Source organism: Castanea sativa, chromosome 1 (genome assembly GCF_040712315.1).
Source record: "Castanea sativa cultivar Marrone di Chiusa Pesio chromosome 1, ASM4071231v1".
NCBI lineage: Eukaryota > Viridiplantae > Streptophyta > Magnoliopsida > Fagales > Fagaceae > Castanea > Castanea sativa.
Window position 1 is genome coordinate 85,801,714 of NC_134013.1, and position 20,645 is coordinate 85,822,358.

General features: G+C 34.2%; 3 protein-coding genes across 5 annotated transcripts; all 3 read left to right on the forward strand.

Moving 5' to 3' along the window:
* The first annotated feature begins 1,069 nt into the window (after positions 1–1,069).
* LOC142617163 (uncharacterized) lies at positions 1,070–6,179 on the forward strand. Of its 3 annotated transcripts, none has more exons than XM_075789896.1 (6): positions 1,070–1,423; positions 2,520–2,634; positions 3,035–3,709; positions 3,977–4,103; positions 4,343–4,406; positions 5,819–6,179. In XM_075789896.1, the coding sequence occupies exons 1-5, from the start codon at positions 1,341–1,343 to the stop codon at positions 4,366–4,368; spliced, it is 1,026 nt and encodes a 341-aa protein (XP_075646011.1). In that variant the 5' UTR covers positions 1,070–1,340; the 3' UTR covers positions 4,369–4,406; positions 5,819–6,179. The 3 variants fall into 3 exon arrangements, with proteins under 3 accessions (XP_075646011.1, XP_075646015.1, XP_075646022.1); XM_075789900.1 differs by having other exon boundaries at positions 1,075–1,423; positions 3,992–4,103; XM_075789907.1 differs by having other exon boundaries at positions 1,289–1,427.
* A 1,108-nt stretch (positions 6,180–7,287) lies between these two features.
* On the forward strand, positions 7,288–8,516 carry LOC142622190 (DNA repair protein XRCC3 homolog). The gene has a single exon (XM_075795625.1). It carries the CDS (start codon positions 7,328–7,330, stop codon positions 8,225–8,227), a length of 900 nt encoding a protein of 299 aa, XP_075651740.1. The 5' UTR covers positions 7,288–7,327; the 3' UTR covers positions 8,228–8,516.
* A 5,705-nt stretch (positions 8,517–14,221) lies between these two features.
* On the forward strand, positions 14,222–15,460 carry LOC142622795 (flavonol sulfotransferase-like). Its single transcript, XM_075796329.1, has one exon. It carries the CDS (start codon positions 14,252–14,254, stop codon positions 15,308–15,310), a length of 1,059 nt encoding a protein of 352 aa, XP_075652444.1. The 5' UTR covers positions 14,222–14,251; the 3' UTR covers positions 15,311–15,460.
* Positions 15,461–20,645: the final 5,185 nt, after the last annotated feature.

Here is a 20,645-nt window from a genome sequence, read left to right on the forward strand (position 1 = left end):
ATGCGGACAAGTAATGATTAAACACGTTCGTTTAGTGTCGGATTCAGTATACAAAACCAAATTCCCTAGATCATGTGGCAAAATTTTAGGAATAGTGGGTAATGTATTTTTTACCCATTCCATGTTTGTAATAGTAAAAACATGATTTAAGACAAGTTTTAAGTTTTGACAGATTTTTTTTTTTTGGCTTAAATAAGTTTTAATAGAGTTAGTTAACAATATTTTTTAAACTATGATGAACAGAAAGTCTAAAATAATAACATGATGAAAATTACTAGACTATAAATAAGATGACAAGTTTTAAACTTAGTAAACTAAGAGTATTAACATTAGTCCATGTATAATATAAAAGGAAGTGAAATTTACACAATTTTGTCTAAAAATGACTTTTGTTAGCCGAAGTACAATTGTATTTTACACTGATACTATTTATTTTACATTTAGTTGTTTATTTTTTCTTTACATAATTTGAAGATGATAAATAAAGTAGATAGTCACTGTGATTATTGTATGAGAAAAAAGATAAATAATTAAAAAAAATTTGATATTTTAATGAAATGTTGTATAAAATAGATAATAAGATGTAGGTATTTTGAAAAGTGAGTATATAAAATAGAGAAAATAGATTTTTATACTAAAATAAAAAAAAATTCTTACACGAGCTTATGCAAATGCTCTTAGTTAACAATATTTTTCAAACAACAATGAATAAAAAAACTAAAATAACAACTCGATGAAAATGACTAGACTATAAATAAAGTGACAAATTTTAAACTTAGTAAACTAAAATAGCAATTCATCAAATTTATAGAATATACAAATAGTATTTTTATCAATTATATTTTAGAAATTGGTGACATTTGTTTTGTAAAATTTATTTTTAGCAGAATTTATAATATTTACAACATGAAGATATTGTGTCCTAAAATTTTATTGGGCAAGACTCCATGAAAAGATGGGAGTGTTAGCAGATAATCAATTTCTTGTTTTACATTGTCACCAGCAACGGGAATATTTTTTGGAGAAAATAGTTTTATAATTAGCCAAAGAAAATAAAGAAATAAAAAACAAAGAAAAGAAAAGGAGAAACGCTTAGACGTCTCTCTCTCTCTCCTGAGTTTTCTTTCTCTCTCCACCTTCTTTGCTTCACCTTAGCACAGAAGAGAGAGAGAGAAAGAGAGGAGCATTTCCAATACGACTCTCCGAGCACCATTTATGCGTGCAAGGAATTTGTAAAAGCTTTCTTTTGCTTCTTATTTGTGCTGGGACTGGTTTGAGTTTGTTGCCATAGCTTTGCGTTCTTTGTTTTTGGGTTATTATCGTTTTTGCTGTTGTTGAAGATGTTGGTGGCAAATAGCTTTGATCTATGGCAAAAGGACTCATTTTTTTGTGCTGCCGAGGAGGTTCAGGAATCTACAGATATGTATGTATGTTTTTTTTTTTTTTTTCCATAATTCTCGGTTTCTTTATGGGATTTTGTGATTTGGGTATGCAAGAGTTTTGAGGATTTTAGTGCCAAATTCTTCATTTTTATTGGTTTTGGTGAACTGGGTTTGCGACTTTGCAATGAAAGTTTCAGGATTTGTGTCTTAAAGTTTTCACTCTAAAGGGTTTGGTGATGTGGGTGTGGAACTTTGCAATAAGAGTTCAAGGATTTGTGTGCTAAATTTGATAAAATTACTGCTTGTACTAAATGCTTAAGCTGATGAGAAATTATGAATCTAATTATTTAACCATTATTCTAACAAAATTCATTATTTGGTGGGGTTTGGATTTTTTGGACTGTATTGCTAGCATTGAAATGTAGTTATTGGTTTTTGCCTTAATAGTGCTTCAGAATTTGCATAAATTGTTGCACTTTTTTCATTGATTGTGTTGTTGTTTTTCTGTAAGTTTGTTGGGGTTGGTGGTCTCTGGTTATATATATGTTCCATATATCTGCCCCTTGGTTTTATTGATGTGGTATGGTCTATTTTTGGTTGGATTGGAAGTGCTTGGAAATGATATGTATTTCCATGTTGCATTTCTTGAATGGCAAGGTTGTCTTTGTCACTACTATTTTCCTGTTATAGTTGGACTCTCCAATTTGCCATTGGCGTAGTTGTTATGATCTAGCATGCATATAAAGTAGGCAGCTCATTGGGATTGGAATAAACGGATGGTTATTAGCATAACATATTTTGGAAGTTCATGCAATTGAAAAAGAAAACTTACACAACATTGGTTCCAATCTTTCACTTTTCTCTCAAAATATGGAAAGGGAAAACAATTGCAAGCTATTGTGATTTATCAAGAAGTTCAGAAGATTTATCCCTACAATATTATCTCTGTGCACTGCAAAATTAATAATAAAGGGTTTATGTACTTTTGACCTTATTAACTTTTCCCAAAGAACAAGAGGAGCCTAATCCTTTTAGTGGAATTTACTGCAGTTGAAATGTTTGTTTAGTTTATTGGTTTCAGTTGTACGGTTGAAAATTGTTTTAAGGATTTCTTTTTCCTTCACTTAATTTGTCCAGACTGGAATCAGCATACAGGACATGGATGAGACAGAAGAGAGAAACACTATCACCAGAGTGTTTGGATGAACTCTGTAGGGAGCTGCAAACTGCTTTAGGCACTGCTAAATGGCAGGTACATTTTTTTTTCTCTCTCTCTCTCTCTATTTTTCTCATTTCTTCTTTTCGCATCTTCTTTAGTTCACTTTGTTTATTTTTATCAGAATCCATAACTGATCTTTACATTTTGTTAGTTGGGTCAGTGAAAAAACTACAACTTCAAATCTTATGTTTCTTGTTAGTTGGGTCAGTAAAAGGTCGTTGAATCTTTTATTTTTTAAGAGTGGAATTGTGCTTTCATGGGTTTCAATCATTGTCAGCTCGCCATATTTAGCTTCAAAATGCTCATTTGGTTTCTCATTCTACATTTTCTCTTCAATTAAACTGCATTTAAAGACCTTGTTACAGTTTTTTACCTCTAATCTGTTAAGTTGGTGATGCCCTAATGTATCATTGAAATGTGAATTTTGAATTAGTTGGAAGAGTTTGAGAGGGCTGTCAGGTTGAGCTATGGACATCGCAGTGATGACAGTACAATGGCCAGGCATAGACAATTTATTTCTGCCATTGAAAACCAAATATCACGTGTTGAAGCAGCATTAAGGGAATCTTTTGATGAGGAAGGAAAGCAACCCCTTCGGTGGGTGAATCTAGATGAAGATGAATGTGATGACTTGGCCGCATTTCTCTCTGGAACCTCCCAAAGCTTGCAAAGTACAAAAGAGGATTGTTTAGAGCTCAGACCTTCCACGAAAAGCTCTCTTCTGGATAACACTCAGAGAAAAGATGCAGACCTTAATCTCAATGCTTCCTGCAGCAGAGGATTTTCTGATGAAATGAAAAGTTTTAAAGATGTTAGTAGTATTAGTAAGGACAAAAGTAATGTCATAAATATAGAAGCAAATGAAATTCCCTTAAGGAGGGATGATATAATTTGTCAAGCAGATAGAACAACTAATTCAAGGAGAACGTGGAGCTCACCAAATTTTGGTGAATTGAAGATAATAATTCCTGATGAAGATGAACAGGTAGACAAACCAGTGCTGAGCATCAATGACACTCCTAAGGAAAAAAGGTCAAAACCTCTCTTTTGGAAGCAAAGGCGTGGGGAATTTTTTCAGGTCCAGGGACCTGTTAATTTGTTCAATCAGGTCTGTTCATTATGCATTTGAAAAGGCAAACTTGTTTTATCTTATCATTTTAGAATGTAATTTAAAAGGTACATAGAGAGAAAAGTAATTATTTATCTATGGAACGCATTAAAAGAAAGGGGGAAAAAATCATGAATTCTCAGATTCATCCCTTCTTTTTGCTGTGGGTGCAGTTAGTAAAAATTCATATTTCTTTTATATATTGATTTTACGTGGTTACAGTTAAACATGATTTTCTTTGTCTATAATCTTATGAAAATTTATCAGTTCAATGTGTTGCAGCTCTTTGGTCGGGCTGGTGGGTTCCAGAGACAATTGCAGAGTCCAATACACTTGCCATTCCGTTGTTCTGTACAAGTTACACTTGCTTTTATGCTAACTATCTTTTTGATTGGTAAGCTCTTGATTTGCTTGAACTGTAAGCATTCTCTATCACCAAGGAGTTCAGTACTGCATACTCACTAATAATGCTATTGTTTGAATATTTGTGAAATTTTTGTCAAGTGTATGCTCTAATACTTCGCCTATCTTATATCTTAGTGAAAATGTTTTAAGGATCAATGTTATTACTTCTTATGAGGAAACCAGTTAACAAAGGAATCTCATGTATTGTTTTGCTTATTTCTCCTGCAGTACCTTTTTTATTTTATTCAGCTTGATAAAGTGGTATTTTTATGGCAGAAGATCAAGATGAGAGGTATTTCTATTACCTTAAAAGCCCTTTTTTCTATTACGATATATATACTTGGAAAGGGGTGGAGCATTGGTGTTTAGCTATGTAGCATGGATAACCCTGTCTATTTTTATCTATAAGCATAAAAATACTTTACTGATACTCCTTATACCAATCCAATACTTGTTAAATTTATTCAAGTCTTGAGTATATATAATTACTTACTGGAAATGTATATGTCACTTCTTGGACATTCCTGGAGATGCATTGGGCACTCAGATGTTAGAATAATACCTCTCTTTTAATAGAGACCTTTGCAGGATAATGGAAAAAGTCAATGTATAATTGACGGGATTGTTGTTGTATTTTGATCTCTTGCCAAGAGGCCCATGACTTTACCATGCTAATTTCAGTCATGCCATTTAAAACTGATGCAATGCTCTCTCTCACCACAGTTTATCTGAGGCTTAGGAAACATTGTCTGTAGGAATAATTGCTATTGCATACTATACAAATTAAATTAAAAAGGAAGTAAAACTCTGTGTAAGCTAGATTATAGTAATTATTACGGTGGAAAGTTAATTCCGTACTGATTTAGCTTAAAATGCTCAATTGTTTCTTGCAGTCTTGGACAAAGTGAGAGTTAGCTTATTCTTGTTGCTAGTTAGGGAGGACAGTTTTGACTATTGTAATCAGTCTGCTGTATAGCTTGACAAAATTTAGCAATTCACAAATACCCAGGTGTTGCAAAATGAAAACATAACCATTATTTTACAACATATTAACATCACTGTTGTCTATTAGATGGTCCATGATCTAATCATAGTAATTCAAAATTTGGCAACTATACTCAATATTGCTCATGTTTCCCTCCTCTTATAATGATCAAGACCTCAACCTTTTCATTGTAGGATACTTATAAAAAAAAAAACCTTTTCATTGTAGGATAAAAATATTTCAATTGAACAAATATTTGTTGAAAGTTATTCATATTTTAAGGGTTTTTTTTTTTTTTTTGAAATTTTTTTGGGATATATCCTTAAGAGTTAAACCAGTCAGAGAACTACTTCATGAATTTTGGAACTCTGAGAACAAAGCATAGGTAGAAGACTAATATGAAGGCATACTTTGGTCAAGATAAGGGGGGATTTTTTTTCTTTTATAAATATAGGTGGAATTTACATTGCCTCAGAAAGCATGCGAATGATTGTCTTGCTTACACAATTTTTTTCTTAGGTGATTTTTTTTCTTTTACAATTGACAGGCAAACTTCAAGATTCTAGTTAAACAGTGCCTAATGCACAAGCATACAGATGTTGACTTCAACATATGTAACTTTTTTCAATGAAGTAGAATCACAGTTGTAACATTTCTTTTTGTTTTCAAAATGAAAAGGTCGAGGTCACCTCTGATGTATAGCAATGTGTTTACTGCAGGTATTGAGGTGATTCTAAAGCAAGTTTGAAAAGGGAATGCTTGCGATTCTCAAGTCTAGGCATCGTCCCAGCATGTATGACATTTTGGAGTAGGCCAAGCCTCCTCCTCCTCTTTAAAGTTTGAGAAGTAAAACAGCAACAGGAATGGGATGTCTTTTTAGACTTCTTGATGCTACAAATTGTAAATACATTCATGTTGTCAAAAATGTATGCTCCCAGTTATATCTGGTAGTGTAGACAATCCCATTTCAATTTAAGCTTTTAACTTTAAACATGGCTGCTTGTTAAGGGTCCAAATCCATGGCTTTTAATGTACTACCCTTGATCTTTGGTTATAGTGCTTGTAAATATCTCATCTTTATATCCCTTTGCACTGAATGTTTTCTGGTCTGTTCAATTATCGATAATCTGATTTTTAGCTAAGCATGGATTTCGTCTCTGTTTGGGAACATCTTATGTACCAAAATGTACCGAAATAGTCCATAGTACTGAAATCTACACAAATCTCTCCTTCCAGAGCATCATTGAAATGGTTCAAAGTGAACTAAATGGATTGAAATTGACCGAATGGACTAAAATGAATCGAATAGACCAAAGTGAACTGAATGGACCAGAATGAATCGAAGTGGATTGTATATATCAAATGGACATAAATGAATAGAATAGATTGAATTGCTGCACTAATGTGGCTCAACAAGAGCATAATAATAATAAATGTAACACTTCAATTATATATGTGTGTGGAAATTTTAGATGATTTTGTTACATAAACATCTTAGATTAGTGTGTTTACATTAAGGAAAATTAAAATTTTCTACCTTAAATTTTGGACTATTTTATTACATAGCCGTCTTAAATTTGCACGATTGACACCCCTATTTGAAAGAACTGTATAACATTCCCAGCCATCTAAATTAGCCTGATTAGGCAGCAATAACTGAGTTAGAAATTGGGTATAATTACAAACATACTCTTATTAGTTGCAATGAAAAATCCCAAAGTTTGCCTAATTTTAATTATTGACTTAGATAGGGGTTGGTTCTCCTAAACTAGGGTGAGATTGAGTAAATTGATAGTTGGGAGAGGGGGCATTGAGAATTTTAAATTTTTTGATATAATTGGAAGGGCAAAGTTTTCCTTAGAACCAACTAAGAAAAATCTCCTCCAACTTATTATTTTAGTGACTCATAAAACTCTTTACATGTAAAAATAAATTTAAAAATACATGTAGATGATCTTATTGAATCTCTTGTAATGTGTTAGAAGAATTTTTCTCAAACTAAACTTTTTAATAATTTTCTCGAGACAAACATAAAGAAACATGAATTCAAGAGTTACGTGCCAAATGAACCTTAGACATTTGTACATCTCTTTTTGCGCCACATTCGATATACCCTATATGCAGCAAAATCTTTTCCAAAAATAAAAAATAAAATGCAGATATGCTGAATTAAATTTAAACCCCCCTTTCTACTTCCCAGTTCCCACATAAAGTCACAAAATTCAAACATGACCCCAGAAAACCTGCTTCATCGTCTTCCATCAACCCAGAAATGCACCTTCGGCTGCCCAGTCCTAGACCGCTGTCTCGGCGGTGGCATCCCTTGCAACTCAATAACTGAGCTCGTCGCCGAGAGCGGTTGTGGCAAGACCCAACTCTGTCTCCAATTAGTTCTCTCCGCCCAGCTCCCACCCTCTCTCGGCGGCCTCTCCGCTTCTTCTCTCTACATCCACACCGAGTTCTCTTTCCCTTCTCGCCGCCTCCACCAACTTTCCCATGCCTTTATTTCTTCACACCCAAGAATTTTCAATAATGATCCCTGTGATCGTATATTTGTTCATGCTGTATATTCTGCAGACCAACTGTTTGATATAATGCCTAAGATAGAGTCTTTCCTTGAAAACATGAATGCCCAGTTACCGGTTAAGCTCATTGTGATTGATTCCATTGCGGCATTGTTTCGTTCCGAATTTGAGAACACCCCAATTGAGCTTAAGCGGAGGTCGTCGCTGTTTTTTAAGATTTCAGGGAAATTGAAGTCGTTGGCGAAGAGGTTTGGTTTGGCTGTTGTGGTGACGAACCAGGTGGTGGATTTGATGGGGCATTCGGAGGGGATGAATGGGTTGAAGGTTGGGAATTTGGGTTCTTTGGTTTCGTCTGGAAGACGGGTTTGTCCTGCTTTGGGATTAGCGTGGGCTAATTGTGTGAATTCGAGGCTTTTCTTGTCGAGGAATGAGGAAGTCGTTGGAGAAGAAAATGGGTCGGTGGATGTGAGTGCTTGTGGAGGTGGTGATTTTCTCCCTAGGCAAACAATGCGGCGACTTCATGTTGTTTTCGCGCCTCATTTGCCTGATTCTTCTTGTCAGTTTGTGATCAGAAGAGAAGGGGTTTTTGGAGTTGAAAGATAGCAATATGCTTCTAAGAGGAATGGCATTACTTCAAGCTAGCTAGACATGTATAGTTTTGAGTTTTTGTACACTTATTTAAGCGATGAGTTACAAACAGAATAGCAGCACGTATGGTAATTTTCATTCCTCTAAATTTTCAGTTCTCAAATTTTGTGTTTATTACGAGTTGCTAAAGATTGATAGCAGTGGAGGTGATTTTGTTTAGATTTTATAAACAAGTGTAAATTTGTAAACTATGTGAACTTTGGTGTTGTGTACTTTACATGGTGAAAAGTTCTTTTTAGATCAATTGAAATTTTCTTCTCTCTTTTTATTTATTATTTATTTTTCTTTCATATTGCATGGTTTTTGAACTGATAGATTAGACTAGGTTGATCAGAGGGAGAAAACTATTATGATTCAACTTCTGGTTGCACATAGAATGTTACTGCATTGTTAACTTATGAAAGGTGCTTAAACCATATAGCTCACAATCTTGGTTTTAATTTGATTGAATGATGTCTTCGTTCTGATATTTGAATGTCCAATTTTAAGATTCTGCCCTTGCCAAAAAACTTTTCATTGCTTCTTTTTTTTCTTAGACAAAAGACAGAAATTTACTGATTAAAGAAAAGCTATTAAGCTGAGTTCCTATTTTCTTATAAGATAGGTAGTCACTAGGAGCAAGGAACTTCCAAGGCTTAAGACTTTCCATTTACCTGCATAGAGTATTTGGAGTATCAATTCCTTTATCTGGTGTCATAAAAGAGGAATTTTCTAATTTACATGTGGGATTTGTAGCTGGAATTTGGAGATCACAAAAATCAGCTCTGAATCCCAGCTAAATAGGTGCAATTTTACAATTTCAGGCAATGTTATGTGGGATTTTCTTTTTGCTGGGTGTGCCAATGAATCAGAAACCTACACACGCTATTTCTCTATTTCATGCTCATTTCTTTTATTTCCAGTTTTTTTTTTGGTAAACATTCTTTTATATCCAGTTGCTCCTAGGACTCATTCACTCTTCAAGTTCAAGGTAAGATATCACTCTCTATTCAAATGTCCATACTCATCTCTTTCCCTCTCCCTTTTTCTACCTGTCAATCTGATACCGCATCTCTTTATATGGCTCTGTGATCCATCAACTCCAATTTTCTAAGCTTTTGAATTCATTTGGGTAGTGTGTTTTCCTCTATTTTTTGTTTGTGGGTATTTGATTATGGGTCTGGTCAATTTATGTCCTTAGGGCATACATTAATCATTTATTTTAGGAAATTTTTTGTGGAAAATTGAAAAAGCTGTCAAAAAAGTTGTTCACTTTTTCATTTTCTCAAAAAAAATTTCCTAAAATGATTTTAAAATGTATGTCATGAGAGCACATGTTAGTAAAACCCTTTGATTGTGGAAAATTTCAGTGACCCATTTATGAGTTCATCTAGTTATTGTGTGGAGATTTTTTCATTGCATTAAGCACTGATTTGTTAAACTTCTGGGACGGATTTGACCAAAACATAGTTGCATGTATTATTTCCAAAGTATAACTGCATGTATGATTGCTGGGTTAATTATACTTACATAAAAAAATGATTGCTGGGTTAATTATGATTTTATGTCAGTTCTACTTTGGATTTTTTATTTGCTGGGTTATTTTTTATGTTTGCCTTTTAATCAGTTTACTCATCTCCTCTGTCATCCCTCTGCTCATCTATCTATTTGTTCATGAGTGCCCCTTAATTTGTTTGTCCTTAGTAAGTTTGGGTGCCGTAACCTTAGATCTCTTTGTGGTGCTGTGGCTTGGTTTGTTGGTTTTGCTTTGGAGAGAAATCTCTTTTAAGGTGCTGTACAGAAATTTTAGTGTTTTCTTTGCATCTATGATTGAGAGCTATTTGAGTGTCTTGGGGTTCTAGATTTTGTTAAAGTACTTTTACACCATCTTTGTATCTCCAAATTTGTTAATGAAATTTTCTTCTCATCACCTCCTGTGGACTTGGCCAAAGGCCTGACTGCGTAAATTCTTAGTGATACTTGTTTATTTTTCTTTTAGCTTTCTTTGTTCCATTTGTTTGGAGATCTTTCTCAAGGGCATTATATTTTCACAATCAATCTTGATATGTAAGGTTCCGTTTTAATAACATCAATCATGTGTCAAAACATATATTAATCCCAAAATGATGCTTCTACTTTTTTGTGAGAGTGAGCTGCAAAAGGTTGGCTGTTTGGACAGATCACAGATGAGAAGAGATGCAACCAACAAGACCAATAAATTTGGAGTTCTCACTTCTCTCATTAGACGACTCAGATCTGTTTCGGCCATGGTGTATAATCAAAGCAAGACAAAGGGGGTCACCGATCTGCTCAGATCTAAACTTTGGCTCCAGGAAACTCATTACTTGTGGACAAGCTTGATTCTAAAGAAACAGTAGAATGACCCTTCTTTATGTCTAAGAGGCCATTCTTCGGGTACAATAATGACAGGAAACTTTAGTAACCTTATCCAATAATAGTATTGAAAATGACGTCTAAACTTGCTCTTAATCTTGTCCAATAATTTTGAAATGAATGGCTTAAAATGCATACAATGATATGAAATTTAGTAAGCTTAAGTGCACTGGTAATTAAAATAGAAGGGTTAGTACATTAACTATGTTGAGTCAACAAAGGTTCTTCACAATAATCTGATTGTCCAGAATCTAAATTAAGTTGAAAAATTTTAATCACAGTATATGAAATCAATGATATAAATGTGTTTAAGCATGATGTTTCATAAATGCATAGCAGTGTCCTAGACGTTGCTTTTAAGCATGCTGTTTCTTCTAGGTATTGTGTGTGCAGATTGTTCCATGGAATTTAGCACTGATTTGAACTTATGGGGCAGATATGACCAAAACAAAGTTGCATAGGCCGTTACCAAAGTAGAGTTGCATGTATAGATTTGGCCAAAACAAAGTTCTATATACCTCATACAAATACAAAGTCCCCTCCCTCAAATACAAAGTTTGAGGTTGCGCCTAAAAACAAAGAGAAGTTTCTCTTATCTGGAATTGCAACACCTTTTTTTTCCCCGATAATTACAACAATGAGAGAGGGAGATTGGAACTCTAGTTTTCTTAATAAAAAATCATATAAAAACATAAAATATGAATAAAGGTATTGTGGGTGTAAGAAAATATTGATTTAGTAGTAGGTCATATGTTTGACACTTTGACCCCTATCTTTCACGTTATTAAAATCTAGGCTATTTTTTTTTAATGTTGATTTACCATTTTAATGTCTTCTTTTGAAAATTATTATGTCAATGGTAAAAACTTAAAAGAGAAGAAATTTGGTGGCTCTATGCTCACTTGGGTTCCTAGAGTCTTTTGGAACCAGTTGAGACTCTTGATACTGTTTGAGAGGTCATTGGAAAACTAGTGATGTGTAATTCATTGAGATTAATCCGTTTGGTAGCGGTGTTTAAATATTGGTGTTTAAAATGATGTGAAAACGTGGTTTAAAAAGTGTTGTAAAAAAAATATTTAAAATGTTCATAGTACAAAAAATATGTTTGGTACTATATTTCAAATAGCATATTATAAAATGTAAAAAAACACAATTATGTGTTAGGTATGTGTATAGACCAAGAATAATAGGCCCACCCCTTGGGCCGTGTTGGGTTTCGTGTCCACTAGGACAATCTCGGCCCAAAATAGGCCTACATAACCGAGCAGCTAGAGAAGTATCCGAGATATACCAAGAACAAGAGATAATGCCTTAGGAGAATCTGCCTGCTGGGCAATAAAACCAAGCGTCAGACACAAGTTACTAAGGGGTCACCTCAACAGTAGGAGGTGGGTCCCCCCCTGACACATGATATGATACGGAGGAATAGTAGCCAAGACTGAAGGAACCACCCAAGCTTTGTAAGTAGAGGGACCTACTGACACACCAAATATTCCTCCATCATGACTACCACATTCAAAGAAGGGTATAAATAGGGAGGGAGGGATAAGAAAAAGGGATTGGAACAAAAATAGGGTTGAGACACACGAGAGAAGAGAGAGAGAACTCTGTCTTGGGGAGAAGAAAGTCTTGTTTGGACTTAAGAGAGGGAGCTTGGCTATTTGATAACCTCTACGGCCAAGCTGAAACTAAAGTAGTTCAGTACTTAGGCAGGGGCGGCCCAACATAATTTGGGGCCTAAGGTGAAAAATTTATGTGAGGCCTTTAATATGTAAATATTAATTAAACAAAATTATTTAATACTAATCAAATTATGGTTAATTTGATACATTAAATACATAAATAATACCAACTAGACTAATGTTAATTTCATATAGAGAATCATAGTTGAACTATAAATATTAATAAAAAGAAATAAAAATATATCGTGATTAAAAAAGATATTTTATTTTGGATATAAGACGATGCATAGTTAAATAAAGTTGTAATCTAATTTTTTATTTTTTATTTTGATTTTAAGAGAGAGAGAGAGAGATATTATTTGGTGTGTGGCTTTTAGTTTACAAAAATTAAAGTCTCAAACTATTAGGAGAGATTAATCTATAATTGATGATTTAACACATTTGCAACATCTTTTTAAAATATTTTAGGGTTTCAATTGAGTTAAGGTCCTACGTGTCTCATACTTTGAGATTCTTAATAGAAATGAAAAAGAAAAATACACTAATTAAAAGCATTATAAAATTTTCAAAATATAATGTGACATTGCCTCTCATTGATGAACTTTATAAATTTAACTAATGAATATTTATATTACTTTTTTGTGATTAATAACATGGAAATTTGTAAGCCAATAGTAAAATTTGTAATATTTTTAACATCACTAATAAAAAAAAAATGTACAATCTTTAGAATATATATATATATATATATATATATAATTTTATAAAAATTTGGACCTTTAACTATGAAAATGGGGCATTTTTTCCCAGTAAAATTTTGTTTTTTGGTGGGGCCTTAGGGCTAGGCCTTGGGCCGGCCTTGTACTTAGGCACAACCATAGAATCTCCAGTGACACCATTAGTTGTTTCTTGGACCTCCCATTGTGGCCGTTTCTTGGACCTCCCATTGTGGGATAAGCTCAATCCAAAATACAAATAAATTGGAGGTTTGGACCCAATCAGCCAAGGTTATTGGAATCGGACCACCACAATATGTTTATGTGTTTTTTTTTTATATATATATAAAAAGAGTGATGACTTTATAGTAAAAAATACTATTTTATCTAAGGAGAAAGAAATAGAAAGGAAAAAAAATGACAAAGAGGTGGGTTGTGGGAGAAAAAGAAAGAAAAAATATTGAAGCATGTGAGAGAGAGAGTTCGGTCTTATCAATGGTTCTGACGATTTTCAACTTATTTAGAAAATATTTCATAGTACAGAAATACATAGTTAAATGATTTTTTTTTTTTGCTTAATATAGTGATTGTTTGGATTTGGTTAAATGTGTCTACGTTTTGCTTTCAACGCATTTCAGCCCCCTTTTTTTTTCCTGCTGTAGCGTTTCAGCTTTTAAGGGGACAAAAGTTATTGTTCATCCACTGACGAGTTCATGCATGGTTCACGACACTATTCATGTACTGTTTAGCAACGTTTTCATTAAAAATGAGTCTTGCAGCAATATTCACACATTTAAAAATTATTTTTACTACAGTATTTTCAGTTTTCAGTTTTTAGTTATATTCAAACGGACCCAAAAGTGCATGCAGTTAAATGATACTTTTCAACATAAACCAAATGCACAAAAATCCGAAAAATAAATAAAAATTCTATGGCCAAGTAAAAACGTGAAGAAGAAACAATGGAGTTGTCATTGTCTTGGTGGACGACATAGCTGGGTGGACCTGGATCTTAACTTTTGGGGCCGAGATATCAAGAACTTGTTTTGGAACTTCGTGGACAAGCTTAGCTGGAGAGAAAAAGTTGAATGCGTACAATGATGAACTCTACTTTGCAATTTAAATATTTATAATGGTGTTCTTTTCATTCAGTTTTCACTTCAGGTATACATTTCCAACATATTTCGAGCTAGCTATATTTTCAACCAATGGAATCCTCCTCTTCCAAAATGAGCCATGCTCCAAAAAGTAATGGGAGAGAAGAGTATCGGTCTGATTCAGAAATCCATAACAAACTCAAAGAGATCATGTCAAGGGTCCCAGGAAAAAAGGGTGCTGCCTGGGCTGATCTTTACCAATATGAAGGTTTTTGGTGCACTTTAGCAGGGTTAGAAGGGACGTTACGGGCTCAAAAACATTTCAAGCCTCAACCCAACCAGGTGATCTTGAGCAGTTTTCCAAAATCTGGCACAACTTGGCTTAAGGCTTTGATCTTTGCCATTATGACACAATCCCATGTTAGTGAGCCTACTAACCCTTTACTCACAAGATTATCACATGAGTGTGTACCCTTCATTGAGGTTGATTTTCGCTCAAGCTCACCAAAATTGAATCTAGATGTCCCACTTGTGGCTACACACATATCCTATACTTCCTTACCAAAATCTATTATAGATTCTGGTTGTAAAATTGTTTACATATGCAGGGATCCAAAGGATGTATTTGTGTCTACATGGCACTTTATTTGCAAGGTACTAGTTAATGAGGAAGTCTCAGCCGTGGAAGATATTCCTTTGGAGGATGCATTTGAGTTCTTTTGTCATGGATTATCTTTTCGGGGACCAGATTGGGGTCATTTATTAGGGTACTGGAGAGCAAGCTCTGAATCACCAGAGAGGATATTATTTTTAAAGTACGAAGATTTGAAGAATGAAACTGTATATTGGGTAAAGAAAATTGCCCGATTCATAGGTTATCCCTTCTCTTTAGAGGAAGAAGATAAAGGTGTGATGCAAAAGATTATAGACCTATGCAGTTTTGAGAACATGTCTAGTTTGGAGGTGAGTAAAAATGGAATGATATGGGTGGAGAAAAATGGAGTCAATATGTTGGAGATTAAAAACAATACATTTTTTAGGAAAGGTAAGGTTGGAGATTGGAAGAATCATCTTACACACGAAATGGCAATGCAACTCAATCAAATATTCGAGCAAAAGCTAACTGGTTCGGGTTTGACATTCACCGTCCCACTCCCACCTTGTAGATGAGCGACGCCACTTCCATCACAATCCGGCGACTAAATATATTCTAGCACTAAGGTTGTTTCTATTTTGTTTTCGTTGTTTTAAGGATCTGTATGGCACCATGTTTTTTTTATAATTATTTTTCATTTGTAGGTTGTATGGATAATTTAGTCACTTGTAGGTGACTACATTATTAATATACTTTCTTGTGTAAGAGTTAAAACTTGAATTTTATTTTAATAAATTGATAGTTACAACACGAGGAAAAGATTTGAACCCTAGATGTCATGAACAAATTAAGAGATACCAATCAATCAATTGAGATTTGTGCTCTGTTTGTTTTGGCATTAACATTTTCTAAAAAATTGTTCATTTTCTAAATAGCATTTTCTAGAAAATTATCTTATTTTCCAGTGTTTGGTAATAATCTTAAAAATGAGTTTGAGAATTTTTTTGGTGTTTGGTATGCAAATTTTTCCATATTTCTTGTATAATTTAAAACATGTGTATTATGTAAACCAACTCATGTAAACAATATAAATAAAAAACCAAGAATGAATTTGGTTTTCGTACTAAAATTTTGACAATAGATACAATCAAAATTAGTTATTAAATTTTCACAATCTTTACTGCTCATTTTGCTCATTTATATGAACAGTAACGTGACACACACATGCACACACACACACATTTATATATGAACCGTACATGCATATAAAGCCAGCTCTATACTAGAAGCAAAGATTGGGGTCGCCTAAGCCCCCAAGTAGAAAAAAGGCCCCCATAATGAGCTAATAGGCGATGACAAAAGCCTACTATTATAAACCGGAAGCCAGTTCTTAATGATCATGTTGATTTGGTCTTTCTCATTTGGCATATTGACCATTCTAGATGCCTTGTTCTTCCATCTAATCATGTATTCAGAAAATATCTCTCCCACACCTTGCTTAGTAGTCTGTAAATCCCTACCTCATTCCACACCTTAGTTTTGCTTGGATCAAGGCTATAGTACCATCTTAATGCACCTCCCGTGAGTGAGAGAGGAAACGCATGCAAAGTTTGTTTCTCATCTAGCCCTTTCATTTTAGCAATGCTTAGGTATCTTCTTATGTGTTACTTTGGATCCCCAGTCCTATCAAACTTTTCCGCATTGGAGATCTTGAAATTGGGAGGCAATGCAATATGAGCTTTTGAGCTTACTCTTTCTGTATTATAGAGGTAGTCATTCATTCCTTGTGCCTTACACAAGGCAAGTTGCATTCTTAAGTTCTTACAAAAAGCAAATTTCATGTCCCAATTAAAAGGTTCCTTTTACTTTATAAATGTTCTTGGATAATTCGTATATTCATTTTAATGGAGGCCCAATTACAATGTCACTCCATTTCCTCTCATAGATCCTTGTCCCTTGTTTCATTGGGCTTTGGTCCATTTACAATAAAGCTCTCATCTTACTTTCGTAGGCTTTCATTAGAATGTATTTAGGAATTTCCAACCCTTTGTCTCAAACTTGGGCACTCAATATATTCATTGCTTTTGGGCTTTTCATTCTTTATTCATTATTTCATCATTTTTTTTTTCTTGAAATAGCCATTTGGCTAGAATACATTGTAGCCTTCCACTCAAAGTCCATGAGATTCTCATCATTTTGGGCCTAGGCATGCAACAAAGAGACCCAAGATTAGGGAAGTTCATTTTGGCTTTGAAGGATGTTGGATGCTAAGTTCATAGCGTATTTGTTATCTTAGGTCCAAAGTCTCCTTTTTCAAAAGGCCATTTTCCACTTGGGCCTACGATAGAAATTAAGCTATGGTCTTATGAACCTTTCAAGTTAAGATATGCCTTTGAATTTAAGGACAAGCCTCTTATATGTGAGAACTTCTTTTATTTTGTCCCACAATATCTTAGGGTATACCATAACTTTAGGGTCATCCCTTCCATTTTTATACATTTTATTTGTCCTTTAGAATTAGGTGAACACATGATATATGGTTGAACAAACAAGAAATATATAAAGGGTACCCTTCATGATACGATCTAGGATCTCTCTAGTGTGGGTAGGCTCCTTAAGGTTAAGGGGATAAATAAGTAAATCACTCATAACTAGGTGGGCTATGATTCTAGCCAAGGGCCTAAATGGACCCCATAGTGGATTGGTAGCAAACATTTAAGTACTTAAGGCCCATTATAGGCGATGGCACCGATTGTGAGTTGGTGGAATAAACTTTGGAAAATTTTGGGCTTGAATGGAGCCTTCCATCTTCCCACTCATCACCAAGTTTAAGGGATAAAAGAATAAGTGAATGTGTATGCAAAACAAGTATTGAAAAAACTTTTATTAAGGTTAATAAACAAGACACATAGGAATTAAACTCAATCCCCAGAGGAGTCACCATTGTGGGCACAGGGGAAGGGGGAGTTGCCACCTAGTTATATGGTCTAGGAACCACAAATATAGCATCCTTTCGAGGAAGACCTTTGATCTTACTACCAGAGTATGGGTTCGGACTTTAGGCACGCTTTTGGGAAGGTGTTAGGCACCCAAGATTGCCCAACCCTAAGGCTGGCCTCCCATCTTTGTGTCTTAAGTCTTAGCCTTATTAAAAACATTTTCAACACTTGCATCTATACTCATGCACACACTAGCATACATCTAAGCATACAACATGGTATTTTTCATCCCAAACAAACATATTTCTCTATCTCCCCAAACAACAGAGAGTTAAACATATCAAAGAAACCCTAGCATTCATCTATTATGTGAAAACCTATCATACATCTAAAACATATCATGCATATCATAAACCAATCATTAACAAACTAGAAATCCTAATCATAGATCTAAGCATGTTTCATCATATCACAAGATTAAAGCACAAATGCATGGACATTACTAATGCATGACTTACCCTTTACTTACCTCTCAGCAACACAGCACCTATGACATCAATGCATGAGCATGTGAATGAATGGCATTAAAACTAAGAACACCTAATTTAAACATGTGATAACAAACAAACATGTTAAAAGGTGAACAAGCAAATATGGGGCTTAAAACATATGAAAAAGAAGCTACAGAGAACAAACATGTGAAAGCAGAAACGAAACAAACAAGAATTTAGGGTTTCTAGGCAACAACATCACGCACGCTTGAACAGGTCTGTGTACACGTAACCAAGCCTGTGTGCATAAGCTAGATCATGCGTACGTAGATCCTTGCCCAGAAAACCTAAAAACACAGAAACTGAACAAAACTTTAAACAATAATCTAACAGCCTAACGTACACAAAACATGAAAAGAACTAAAGAACTAATCTAAGCAAACATGTACAAACATAAACTAAGTAAAAAACAAGATTAAAAACATATAAGAAAAACAGAATAGAAAGAAAAAAGAAGAAGGGTTAGACTCAATACTTGAAACAAAAGCTTTTCAAGCTTGATTTTGACTGTTCCCCTTAGTCAAATCTATTCACAAACCAATAAGAAAGTGATTAGCAACGTTGAACTAAAAGGATTGGGATCAAAAAGGGTTTCAATAAAATAAAATTGACTTGAGGATGTTTTGTGAAAAACTCACTTTTAATTTACTATTTTCTAGTGAATCTTAGGTTTTTCCCGTTGGATTTCTGAGTGTTTTGAAAATGTACCATGTAAGGCTTTACATAGTGGAAAAAAGGGGTTTGGAATGGCTCCCAAACGATGTGGAATTCACTCCAAGCCTCAGCCATTATTGCAGAAAACTTGTCTTTCTTATACTTTCGAAACCTTAGTTGCGTACGCAGGAATGTGCCTGCATACGTATGCTCTAGCTTGTGTACACAGGCCACAACCCACGTACGCAGGGCGAGGGCTTCTTTGGTCATTTTATTTCTAAAAATAGATTTTTGCTCATTTGAAAGGTTATATTTTCCATTTTAACACTTCTCAAGTCAATTTAATATTTGATTGGGCTCTAAAATGGCCTTGGGCCTTAAAGTTCGAGCATCATTGGGGAACGGGAGCCTGAGTGGTAAAGGGTACAAAATGCGGTGTTTACAGACATGTTTATAGAGTTAATGTTAGTTTAGTATAATTGTTTGTTTTGTTTCATTTTTGCTTGTTTATATTGATGTTTGTTATATTTTCTTTATGTTAGTTTAGTGTTTAGGGTTTTAATATACTTGTTTGATTTATATGTTTATATCTTTGAATGATTAAATCTGTAAAAATGTAATTTTTTGAATCTGTGCTAAAGAATGCGTATGCATCATCGAGTATGTGTGCATAAGGTTCAGTCATGCGTACGTGTAATTGAGTATGTGTGCACACCCCGAACCTAGATTAGAGCAAAATTCTTATTTTTATTTATTTAGTTATTTTTCACATGATATTTGATTATGTTTGCCCATGTTTAAGTTAATTAATTGCGTTTAATTATTTTCCATGCTTATTTGGATCTATTTGCCATGTTTGGTTTATTTTATAATTTTTCCTTATTATTTTCCGTGCTTGTTTGGATCTGTTTGCCATGTTTGGTTTATTTTATAATTTTTCCTTATGTGCGTGATTTAATTGTTATTGTTATTGTTTGTTTATTTAGACCCCTTAAACCAAATTCTTTAACCTAATACATTAGCCAAGTTATTTTATTTAGATCTAGGTTAAATAATAATAAATCATATTATGCACAACAGCAGAAAAGTAAATAACACTACGATATGATGACCCAAGAAAACCGATGAAATGAACCATTTTAAGGTAAAAACCTAGAGAGGATTTGACTTAGCAATCCTCAAGGTAAAGCAAATCCACTATAAAAGAATTGAAATTTTTACAATCAGATTTAACCTTAAATCTATTGCTACCTTAAGTAGTAACTTACTGACACGACCACGTGCAAGTTCCGAATCCACAGACTCCTTCTCTTCTTGGACTTACTGCAACACAAGCACCAACACTTGTGACTTTAAGATCCCACTCAAAGGTTTCAGATTTGCTTCTCTTGTTGATCTTTGTAGCAGCAACTAGGCTCTACTAACACTTGATTATAGATCTTGCTCCGGTAGACGTTTGTGTAGTTAGAAGGTACAATACCTCTTAGATCTCACAAATAGTAACACACAAGTCTTCCAAAAGTCTCTGAAACGTAGCTAGAGTTTCCCTTTTATATGTGGATAAGTTAGATTGAAACCCTAAACGTTTTCACAAGTTTGGGCTTGGTTTAAAATTTTGTAGAATTTGATTTCTGCAATTTTCAATCGGTCGAGCCTAATTTTCGATTGATCGAGCTTGGCAGATTCTGACTTTTTTTTTTAGCAGTCAGCTCGAACTTGAAACTTGAAACATACACCGTTGAGTAATGTCTAACACATAGACTAGA

Excerpts from the sequence above, each read along its gene's own strand:
- LOC142617163 (XM_075789896.1), top strand. The coding sequence starts at position 1,341 with ATGTTGGTGGCAAATAGCTTTGATCTATGGCAAAAGGACTCATTTTTT. Across the intron at positions 2,635-3,034 it reads TAGGCACTGCTAAATGGCAG|TTGGAAGAGTTTGAGAGGGC; the intron begins GTACATTTTTTT and ends ATTTTGAATTAG. Across the intron at positions 4,104-4,342 it reads GCTAACTATCTTTTTGATTG|TACCTTTTTTATTTTATTCA; the intron begins GTAAGCTCTTGA and ends TTTCTCCTGCAG.
- LOC142622190 (XM_075795625.1), top strand. The coding sequence starts at position 7,328 with ATGACCCCAGAAAACCTGCTTCATCGTCTTCCATCAACCCAGAAATGC.
- LOC142622795 (XM_075796329.1), top strand. The coding sequence starts at position 14,252 with ATGGAATCCTCCTCTTCCAAAATGAGCCATGCTCCAAAAAGTAATGGG.